The sequence below is a fragment of the Channa argus genome, chromosome 22 (genome assembly GCF_033026475.1).
Source record: "Channa argus isolate prfri chromosome 22, Channa argus male v1.0, whole genome shotgun sequence".
NCBI classification, from domain to species: Eukaryota; Metazoa; Chordata; class Actinopteri; order Anabantiformes; family Channidae; genus Channa; species Channa argus.
This window is the reverse complement of record NC_090218.1, coordinates 5,078,618-5,090,967: the sequence shown is the minus strand read 5'-3', so window position 1 is coordinate 5,090,967 and position 12,350 is coordinate 5,078,618. Positions and strand designations below refer to the sequence as shown.

Here is a 12,350-nt window from a genome sequence, read left to right as displayed (position 1 = left end):
TGAATGAATGTGAATACTGGCAACACAGGGCTAACCTGCAGGATGCTACTTCCTTGTGGAAGACTTTCAGAGATAATTGCATGGTATCTGCTCTGATTGAAGACTGGTGCGTGGTCATTAATGTCAGTCACAGTTACTTCCAGTGTCATAGACCCCATTCTTCTAGGTGAGCCGCCATCAAAAGCCTCCAGATGTAAGGTGTATGATGAGCGCTTCTCTCTGTCTAGAAGTGCATTAACCACCAGATCCAAATACAGCACCTTGTTAGTAGCTCTCTTGGTCTCCAGTCTAAATGCCTGGCCTACATTTCCCTCTCGAATACTGTAGCCTTGGGTGGTGAGCTGGTCTTTGTCTGCATCAGTCGCAGGCTCTAGTGAAAACCTTGTCCCGACTGCCGTGTGCTCAGGGATCTTAAGAACAGCTTTCTTTTTAGGGAACACAGGTGCGTGATCGTTGATGTCATTGACTGTGATGGACACCTCAATAGTGGTTCCTTTCATTGTCACAGCGATGAAGCTGTAATGGTCCCTCTCTTCACGGTCCAGACGGCGTGCAGTGGTAATGATGCCTGTGGTTTCATCAATGTTGAGATCACTGCCAACGCCGGTGCCCTCATGGTCAGAGATGAAGTAAAGACTTGCAGTTTCACCAGGCGGTAACCCAGCGCTGATGTCACCAACGATGGTCCCCACAGGCTGTTCTTCATCCAGTTGAAGTTCTAGTGCTCCAAGGACAGCTGAAGACTGAATAAGGACAAGAATGATGCAGTAATAAAAGAGTGGATCCCACCGGCAGAAACTTGAACACACAAAGGGTCTGCTGACCCAAGCCCTCCGTCTTGACCCTTTACTTGTTATCGGCATGGCTGGGTTGTGCTACACCTGGGAGAAAAAACACAGCAAGAAAGAGAAAAATATCAGCCAGACACCATATAAGTACGGATATATTTTATGGCATGTGCAGTGAGCAACTGATCTGCTTTTTTTTCCTTCTTTACTTGAAACTTATTGAAAATTCATTTGCTCTCTCAGCACAAAATGAAAACAAATTGCTCTTTTTCTTCAAAGTGGAGTCTGTATGTTAAATCCTTGCATGACAAAGTGCTAACACTTTTACAATACAGAACCAATATTAAAGAAACTGTCTGATGAATTTCAGCTTTTTTTCCATTAAATGGATATCCATAACACTTTGGATCTAGCTTCAGCTGGATCAGGAATATCTGGAAGAGCATGAAAATGGAAGTCTAAGTCTGTCCAGGATCCACACTGGTTTAAACCACACTTGAGACACAATCATAAACTATATTTATCGGAAGGATAACAAGTTTTATTCACTGGGTGAGAACATTTTAAAGTGACCGTAGTTGTCACACATGCAAACCCCCAGGGGAATCCCTCTGGAACACTGAAATGGGTATCAAGACTCTTTAGTATTTTTGTATCAAATGTAAATAATGACTGCAAATATCTGCACACGCTCACTAATGCATGGGAAAGTCAGGCTACAGCTGCTTCAGCAGGGCATTCATGGGGAAAAGCAGGCATTTAAGACGAAAAGCCTCTATGTTCCCCAAACTCTAAACCATGCACATCCATAAAGATAATATTCTCCTCATGCTAACGCTACATCAATCTCTTCAGTCATAGCCTGGATCTAATCATGAACAGAGAGGCATCCTGTACTGTGCACAAAGTCGTGCAACAGCCTAGGGTCAATCAGTTCTTCCCAAAAGTTGATTGTTTGCTTTAACCTGGTGTGGCAGAAGGCTGGCTAAGCCTCATCAGATGGCACCACTACTGCAAAAAAAGGCAATCAAGTGAGCTCAAAAGAAAATCCACAACTCACCTGACAACGTATGAGTTATACTGCAGCAAAGCCACCATCTGGTACTTTCAGCAAATTAAAACAAACACGAATAATTATTTGCAAATGGTATTTGACCCAGGTTTAGCACACATGCTTTCGCACACTACCATCAAATTCTGGAAAAGCACTCATAACTGCTCTGGCAAGTTTAACCTGTCCAGCTGCTCAAAAATTCTCACGAGATAGATGCACATTTTAGCCCCTGATGAGGTCTACAAATATTTAGATTATGTTCAAAATGAGACCAATTGTTTATGCATGGTCCTCTAGTATTTATAGGGCAAGATTTATTGAGCATATAACTTCAAAACATCAGGCAATGAGAACCATCCAGCCCTGACCTAACTCATTCATCAAACTTTTGAGACCAGAGGGATGCTGCTTCACTACAAACTTCTACACTGATCTCAGCATTAAAACCTAATGTGAACGAGTTCTGCTTCTATTAGGTAATATTTGATATAAATTATGAAAGCCCTAAATGCATTGGTGCAGGCAAAAGGCCAGTAGCAGATAGGCTGTTGGTAGTCAGTGGAGGGTGTTGGCCCTTGCTTCCTGACCATATTCACCCACACAATCCCTCCCACGGTGCATGTATTATCTGGACTGTTAACTCTAGGAATGTCTTACACCTATAGAGAGAAAGTCAGTCTGCTGCCAGCTGCAGCAGTCACACATACACTGAGTTGAAGTATTCATGCTAATACATACAAAAACACCAAGACTCATGGCAAGACTGACTACAATCCCCTATGCAACAAGAAGATGAAAACCACCTCCTGTCCAACAGATAACACTATTTATACTATTTACTCAGGTTTAAAAAACAAATATTGAAAGTTGAAAGATGTTTTGCAGTGCACATAAGGCACAAAGTAAATAAAAAAAAATAATTTGGCCCTAATGACCCTGACATCATGCAGTAGTTTATGAGGCCTCTGAGGAGGAAAGATTAATAGTCTATAGCTCCGCAGGGACAGGGAGCAGGACACTGATACTGGCCTCTTTGGTATGGCCGGTGACCTCTGTGTGTTGTCCAGACGGCAGCTCTGGGCAGTTGCTGCACGCCTACACAAAGAGGGGAGCAGAGCGACTCCAAATGGTCTTCAAACACACCCTTCTTCTGCCGTGTTTGTTGTGTGTCAAAGTAACAGTGTGTGTTTGTCTATCACACTATCTTGAACAGAGTTTTGGGGGGAAGGGATACAAATGTAAAGAATAGGAATGTTAGAAACAGGGGTGTGATTAGGAAAAGAAGACCATTCACCGCTGAAAGGGAAATTCAGTGTCAGAGCTTAGTGCTTTTAAGAGCCTCCTCTGACGAAACGAAGCCAGACTACAATACAATAATACAGCCACTGGGAATACCAGGGAAAACAAAAAAGGAACCAAGCAGAAAAATAGAAAGAATACATTCAAGACACATAAGAAATTGTTGCATTCTGGGGAGTGATTGCAGTCTATCCCTCTCCCTTACTGCTTTAGATGAGTGTCCGTGAAAGCCTATTTTTTTGAACAGATCACACGGCTGCAATCTGTCACTGTCAAGGAGCAGTCAGTCCATGACATCATCTCCCTTTTGACGTGTGCTGTAATACACTTGTGTTTACCCTGGAAAACACAAGCTGATGGAGAACGGAGAGAGCATAAAAGCTAAAATGTAACTCACGCTGAAAGGATACTGCCTTCAACAGATGGTCAATGGAGTGATTCACTCCCTCTAGTGGCACTCTATAACATATGCAAGAATTATGACATGTTTCGGGGAGTGCAAATGAATGAAATGTGTGCAGTTTCATTTAAAATTCGAGCATGTAACAAGTTTCAGTCTGTCTGTTGTATGTGCATAGATGCAAACAGTGACATCATCTCTGTGCGACCACATTGACAGACACGGCAGACCCTGAGGGCTCCATGCAGTCTCAGCCACATTATATCTGGCATTGCACCCCCATAATCTGCCTCTGCTGTGCACAAGCCTCAAAGCCTCAAATACATGGGCCTGAACTCTTAAGTACTGTTGCCATATAATAGAAAACTATAGTGTTTTCTATAGGATGTGACTACTTAAAGTAGTACAGCATGTGTACAGGGATCTGTGCTGTACCTCAGTAGCATAGAAAAGCTTTTCCTCATGCAGTGCCAATTCTCAACAGCCCTTTCTATCTCCCTATCCCTCTTTTGTCCCCTCCTCCCACCTTCTTACAGTCCATCCCCTTTAATGGGTTTAGCAGATGTAGTTGGGCACGCCACAGCTACCCGTGGCCAAGCTAAACAGGACCCAAAATCACAAAGAATGGCCACTCCATCCCGCCTCTATCTAAGCCATGTTTCTTGTACTCTGATGGAACAGCACAGGATTGCATTCAGCTAGTTCCTCAGTGGTTGTGAATTCTGGCATCGATTGTAGATTGGCAGCCACTCATTCTACCCTGAAGCTTCTTCTGTGTCACCCAGAACAAAAGCTGGCTCGAGCCTGTGATTGACAGTAAAGCCAGACTGGGGAAAGTATAAAGGAAAGCCTGTCTAAGTGTGAAAACTATGTTTTTTTATGAAAGACCTCACCAAGTATACAATCACTGGTTGGCTAAAGCAACACCAAATCTTGAAATTACTGAGAATGAAAGGTTGGAGCAGGTTGTGGTGAAATTGCAGGAGTGAAAAGGTTTTGTGAAAAGAGAGGAGTAAGTCTGAGAGTCTGGTGAGGGGTTAGAGGATGAAGAAAGGCTTTGCATCTCAGCTTTCATGTCAGAAACAGTAGGTCGTGTGTGTGTTTCAGGGGAAGAACAACTATGACCCCTTCTCGCCTTGGGTTGCCTTTCCCCGGATCTCTGGATATAGATGTCCCATTTCTAACAACAGCTGTCGCCAGCACTGTGAGCATGTGTGCGTGTGCACTCTGTATGTGCACATATGTACATATACTGTATGTACATGTGTTTCTCCAGTATTTTTCCATCACTGACTCCCTCAAAACTGAATAAACCCTCACCTATAGTGGTTATAGTAATGAAGCATCAGTCCTGCAGACAGCCAGACAACCTCTGTCTGGACAGATTCACAGACAATAAATTATAGATGCAGAAGCTGCACCAAAACACAATCAATATTAATATTCCTACGAGTAGAGAAAGTTCATGATTGTGTCAGACAACTAGGTTACCTCACCCTGGGGAAGCCTGCAGCCGTAAAAATACTAGCACAACCAGTGAAAGCCAACTTATCTGGTTTGTGGAAAATGGTAGAGTGAGCTGAAGTAGTTAGTTTAATTAATTATGATGAAGGGAGATGGAGTCCTTGCCTGCACCTCGCTGTATCTCAAATGGCTGAACAGTGAAGGTGTAACTGGTAAAACTGATTAAGCTTCATATGTTATCCAGTTTATCTACCATCATGCAGTGTGTCTTATAGTATGTTTGTTCTTAAGTGTGACTTGTACGTGTGTTTTAAATTTTTTAATGTCTCGCTTTTATTTATTTATTTATTTTTCTTATCTAATTCAAAAAATAACATGGAATATAAATCTGGTGAAGATAAAAAAGCCATTGCAATTTCCCTGTTTGCCTCAGCTCTGTGAAAGGTTTGTTTTTCATTTTATGCATGAAAAGCTGCTCAAGAGTTTTATTTTATTACTTATTTCCTACATAAACATCCATGTCAGTGACATCAGTGAGGCTACAGAGGGTGATGGTAGGGGGGTGGGGGGTGGCGGGGACCTGCAGAGACTAGCCAATTCACAGCATGAGTGAACGTCTGTGCCAGAAGCCTACTGGGACTGAGGTCCTCAGTGCAGCATAGTAACAAAATGAACAGAAAACACTAGCCTTACTCTCTGATCAAGAAAGTTAATGTAGATTGAATGTGAACCATTTTTGTTCCAATCCAAAGGTATTTGGAAAGTGAGATTCGTTTTTAATGGTCTGGCTCCCTTTCTGATGTGAAATGATGCGGTGAAAATGAGGTTATAATGCTACATTGTTTAAGTTAGCCATAAAATAGCAGACCTGGCTGTGCATTATGTGTGCTCAATTTGAGGTCAGTGTTATTTAGGATGTTATTCAATAAAGTAATTTTTGCTATGTCATATCCTATCCGTTGCAAAAATAGACACCAGCGGGTTTTGAGTGCTCACTGCAGTTGTTGTGCATCTTAATTGAGTGTTGAGCTATAGTGGCACAGTAGACCTGTGGCGTAGGGATAATACAAGTCCCAGCTGCTGAAAGTTATCAACTTTGTCTCAATCCACTGTGCTGCTACAGCAGAACTCTACAGGCATGTTACACCTAATTACTGCATCTCTCCACTAACATTCTTACAAAAACCCGCTGGGACTTGAGCCGGTGGAAAAATAACTGCAGACGACTCAGAAACTCGGTGGCAGCAGCAGCATGACAATTCAAAGCTGATGTGATGACTCAGATTTGTTTATTTACCCACACAGAGGCTGCCAAGCTTGAACCCAGTCACACACTTAAAAACTGCACCAGGTCCCATGTGACAAAACGTCCCAGATTTTAGTGCTCGACAGGCCAGAAGGAGAAAAATGCAGTCAGAGAAGCGGAACTAAAGAAAAGTTTGATTCTGAATTTAAAAAAACCAACATTTTCCTAGTGATGAAGATAGAAACATGATCATCTTAAAGTGAGTCTGACTGAGTGCTAAAACACAAGCACACACAGACTTACTCACATATCCTCTGGACTATTTGTGAAGCCATAGATCTAAAGGTACTTCACATTTATCTGTACTTACGGCTGGGGGTGAGTCACTGACCTCCTCACCTTCAAGGTCATGCTGTCAAGTTAATTTGCTGTGTATTTCTCTGATGAGTATGTGAGTTTGTGTTAATATAAACATTTATTTTTTTAATAAAAAAAAATTTAAAAAGGTATATAGGGATTTAGCGATTACAACGGCGGGATATAGAACAAGAAAAAAGTGAACGATAGAAGGCCCACAGAGTTAAAAAAAAAAAAAAAACTGAAAAGTGAGTGGAAAAGGGGGGTAAGATGAAGGGATGACACGAAGAAGCAGCTGCCATGTACCATCGCTCATCGCCCCTCCCCGTCGAGTATGTTTAATGTCCCACAAGAGCAAGTTGTACAGCTAAAAGGTCCACATCCATGCCTCTCTGTCAAAGATTTTTAAATCACTGGTGAAACCCAGCTAATGACTCTTTTAGTTGCTCAAATAAACTGTTTCTGTTTTTCACATTTTTAGCTCTATCTGAGAGGAAATCAGCCTTTGAGTCCTCTGTGGTAAAAAGCAGAACACTGACTGGAAGCAATTAAAAATCAGGAAATTTTCTTATCAGTGTTGAATGTGGAAGACATTATAATTAACAAACGTGTACAGCATGGCTCCATTTTGCTCAAAATTGCTCTAAAACATGATGCACACATAACACACAATTATGGCCATTTATGAGTTATTATTTTGGAATTGCTTAAATTGAGCATTGTTAGATAATGTGCATGAATGAGTGTGATGCAGTACCAGCAACTGGGCATATTATACTCAGATTTTAATGTGATGTAAATTTAATGTAAATAAACTAACTGCTCCCGAGTTGATTAGCAGAGTTACATTACAGCAATTACATTTTCAATAGTAATGTTTACCAAATTGTTAGAGATCTGTGCATGAATTCACTGTACCTACTTGTAAGGACAGTGGATTTACTATCATTAATCCCCAGTGGGGCTTTTCTTTCACCTAAATGCTTAACCCCAACCTTTACCCTAACTGTCACCTCAACCAGTCATAACTCTGAATCTAAAACTCTAAAATGACTCTTTAACTTTGTGGGGATTAAATCTTTGTTCCCAAATGGGTCGTGAGTATGTGGCAGCATATTTGTCCTTTCAATACGATGAATACATTAACAAACACACACTCACACACACACACACACACACACACGCACACACACACACGCACACACACACACATTACAATCTCTAATTATATACAAACTAATGGAGGAAAAGTTAAAAGACAAAACATTCCACTGATAGCCAAAACAATGTCAGGAGAATGGAAACCAAAGCTCTATTTTGTAACTTAAACACACGCGCACACACACTTTAATCTCTTTGCATTCCACCCATTTAAACAGAGATTGAGGCCTAACAGTAAATTATGTACAAAGTCATATCAGGACATGTTATTGTTTCAGAAAACACATGGATATTAATCAAAGTGATAAAATGTTTTATATATTATTTGCTAGGTATTAACAGAGCAATTTCCTGTGTGAGAAGAGGTCTGTATCAGTGAAAAACAATACAGGCTAAACTTCAGTGGGACTTTGTTTGTCTGGCGGCTGTAGGAAGTTATCAAAATCTGTTATTACTCTTCTTCTTCTTCTAACTCAGAATATAGGACAGTGACTTCGCTTATTAATTCTCCATCAAATCTTAAGTTAGTGGCGCGACGACAGCTGTTCTCCAAGAGAATTCCGTCGTGTCATGTTACTCCATTATATTTTTGCGGTAAGCCTGGGAATTAAGTCTGTCGGTCTTTGTCTTAATTTGCTCTACAGGGTGCAACTGCTCTCAATTATTAGCCGTTAAAAAGTATCGAATGAAATCCTGATATAAAGACAGAAATGTGAAAGATGGGTTAACTTCTAAAGCGATCAAGATGTTTTTCTTCCAGCCAAGTGTCTTTTCCCTGCTTTTGTCTCTCACCACCCACATGCATCCAGTCAGTGAATCCCTTAACTTGCATAACATGTTGCTCTACCTGAGCTGTGATGCCCTACATGCAGCTTTCAGTGCTGCACAAGTGTTTGAAGTTAGCAGAACCTCAGATCATCTCACTTACTTCATTAAAAACACATGAGACTCTCCACAGACAGGCTTTCTCTTCCCCTCATTGCTCGGCCTGTTTGCCTTCAGACCTTACACACTTCTCATCCATCAAGCACATAGATGGGCAGCAGTTACCACATTTCATTCATCTTTAATCAGAGCCATTCCTACATAGATCTCTTCATGTAACAATTAATATGTCCCTTCATTCAGAAACATTTGAGAATTCTATATGACACACATCAGCATGGCTGTAGTTTGAACAACAACTTTTGTCTGTCAATTGGATTGGTTCCAGCGATCTAGCCACACTTTACACCCAGTAACCTGTGTCACCAGCTCGGCCCACAGTGGAAAAGCACAAGATATGGAACTTAGGAAAAAGTGCCAGGCTTTAGAGGATTTCCATTGGCAGCATTATTTCAATTCTCAATAATGAGCCAGTTAATAGATAAGGTCTGGCTATGCTGTCCAGTTTGTATGTTTCTGTTGTAGAATTTGATGGTTTCTCTGTAGCAAATCAAGATGTTTGAAATGTAGACAGTACCTATGCTGTAATAACATGAGGATTTTTATTTTTACTTGGCTTGTAGCTGTAGTCTTTCTAATGTAGCTGACCTGATCATTTCACTGCCTGGACAACAGGCACAAATAGTGATGGAGGCAGTTATCTAGAACTGGGCCTCAGAACAAACAAAACTAAAATTGCACCTAAAGCTCCAACTAGTGAATCTCCCCACATTTGACAGGCAACTCACATTGTTTTCTTTGATTGGATGAGTCAATCATACAATAATATCTCTTCCAGAGCAGCACAGAGCTGAGACTTCATGCTGTTCATAGGGAGCTGTATTTATAATACATTTATAATACTGTATTTATAATCACAGCAAGATTTGGTGATTAAAAGTGCCGTGGCAAACAAGAGACCTCAATAAAATATAATAAAATATGAAAGGATGATAAAAAAGGATAATAAAACATGAAGCAATAACAGGATTCCTTATCAATGGGAACCATTGTATTTTAACTCTAGTACTAAAGCTATTAATGACTAACTTACCTAACTGTGGATGGATAATGCAAACTTAAGTGACTTTCCAGGAAATCAAAGCAACTGCCTCACACACTGCTGCAGCTAAACACTGGGAATAGTTCGCATGTTGCCTAATACAGTGAAACATTGTAAAATCCCCCAAAATGGGTTGTTGGTTTGTGTTATGTCTAAGATGGTGGTGGTCTGAGAAGTAAATAAAAACACCAACACAGATCCAAGGCATCAGCAGCGCACAGTGAGTGAAAGACGGAGCATAAATATTTCCACTAGCTACTTGTGGAGTCAGGAGAGAGAGAAAAAAATCTTGTTTATGCTACTTACATTTTTCAGTGCTGTCATCTGCTACCCATTCATGTTCACTGTGGTGAGTGTGTGTGTTGTATTTCCACTCATGTAACGACAAACAACTATACCTCTTTTATTTGAAGGTGTTAAATTAGCATTTAAAGGACTTGGTGTTAGAATTTGTTTTAGGCTAAGAAACAGATCACACACAGGAATATATTTCAGTGAGGCATAAAGTTACGTGTATGATTGAGTCGTGTGCAAGCTTATCTGTCTGTGTGTGTGTGTGTGTGTGTGTGAGAGAGAGAGAGACAGCGATAGAGAGAGAGAGAGTCTGAGTCACTTTCCGATATTTGTACTCAGATGCTGAGATCCCCTGCATAAAAACAAAACCCAGGAAAAAGCTATTCTGAGATACAATTTGAGCTGCAACATTAGAGTGGGAAGGTGCTATCTGGTTTTTTCCCCTCATTGTCAATCCACGATGTCCAGATCTCTACGATGAGTTATTAAGCTGAAGAAGATTTTACACAACATTTACTCACCAACATTTCTCTACAACATGTTACATGTTGTGTCACAATTAACAATTGAGAGCCAGACTCTTAACTTTGTGAGAAGTTGGTTGTTAAAGGATAAAATCAAGGACACAATATAACTTGACTATATTTTCTTCTCTTATGTGGGTTTTGGGGAACCACGTCAAGGACAACAGTGTATACAGTGCAAGCAGAATTTCATTTTCAATGTGGGTGGCTAATGCGCAGTTTGATTACACTGTATATCTTCAGAGTTTAAAGTAAACTCTCAAAATTGGTTGAGATTTGCCAAGAAAAAAGCATCAACTTGGAGATTCCCTATTGTAAGACCATTAGAATAAACAAAAATGTAAAAACTCATTGTGGACGGTGGTTTTATATTTCATCATGACACAAACACAAAGATCACAAAAGCTCAAAACAGAGATTTGGGAATATCTGCTCAAATTCAAGCATAATTTAGATGCAAGTTTTTACGGCTCAAATAGAAGACGTAACATGGGACACAGTGGTGCTGCCAACGAATAACCTCACAATATACAATGCAGGGAACGGGAATATTCAGTCACTTTCCCCAAAAATGGCAATATGCAAGACATGCATTCAATACATGCTGGTGACTAAGAAGTGCCGGCCCTGATCCAAGTCCCTGTGCAAGGTAAAATGCACATTACTAGGTGTGTTGACAGCTTGATGAAAGACCTGACACTAAACTCAATGAATAGTCCTCCCTGCTTTGACACTTTTGATAAAAAAAAAAAAGTGTAGCATTTATTAGAAAAGCCTTTTTTGACAACGAATTCAACATGAATAAAATAATTTCACAGGCAGATCAAAGTACAGTAATGGTGGAAACCTCAGCCACCACACTGCAGCCCTGCCAACACAAGATCAACTTAACTCCATGTCTTTGCTCAATTAATGGCAATTTCACTTTTTAAGCCTCTATGCAAATTGTATTAAAACTTCAGAAATTAAATCAAGATGTGACTGAAGGTTTGTTGTAGTCCTTCCCCTGTAGAGGAGAACCTGTTCCTCTATGTGGTTGATGTGACTCATAATAAATTGTTTGTACAAACATAAATTCTACTCAGTTGCAGGCAGAGCAACAGATATGCATATGGTTCCTGTTAGAAAATGTCTTGCTGCATGCCTCATCACTCCGTAAGAAACCAAACTCGGACCAAAGGCTGAGGCTGAGGCTGAGGCCAGTATGCTGCTGAGTTGGAACAGACGGAACCATGTAATGTAAGTGGATAGTGTAATAATGCAAAGATCCGATTCCTTCCTTACAGCACAAAACCAGAAGCTGTGGATGCCAGGGGACACCAGATATGGCAAGAATAACTATTGTGGTTCGGTGCTTAAATATCCCTGTGGGTTCCCATTTTTTGTGGCCATGTAAACATATACAGGCAGAACTGGCTGCTATAAATACCTACTGTTAGAAAAAAAAATATATAGCTGTGTTTGAAGCTGTTTGCTGGAAAACAAAAGTACAGAAAATGACTCTGGGTTCTTACGTTTGACGTATTATGAAAGCTCTATTGTCTTCTGGGATAGTCCCTTTGTGATCTTTTGGTTATGCTTTGCTAACCATACAGAAACAACAAAACCCAGGTCATCAACAGGAGCACACCCTGCTGTAACTGTGTAGTCCAAGCGCCTGGACCAGAGGTTCACAACTGCACTTCGGCACATCTCCACTAGTGATGCCTTGCTGCCCTTACACACTGCACATCAGTTGGACTTTCCAATAAATAGTTAAAATGTGCTGGCTCACTC

General features: G+C 40.6%; 1 protein-coding gene across 1 annotated transcript in view; it reads right to left on the bottom strand.

Annotated features, from left to right (window-relative positions):
* LOC137107860 (protocadherin-16-like) overlaps nt 1–12,350 on the bottom strand; it is a 75,730-nt gene that overhangs the window by 62,294 nt on the left and 1,086 nt on the right. The window contains exon 2 of the mRNA XM_067491948.1: nt 36–881. Within this exon, the coding sequence (XP_067348049.1) occupies nt 36–863 (828 nt within the window). The 5' untranslated portion in view covers nt 864–881. The remainder of the gene's footprint in view (nt 1–35; nt 882–12,350) is intronic.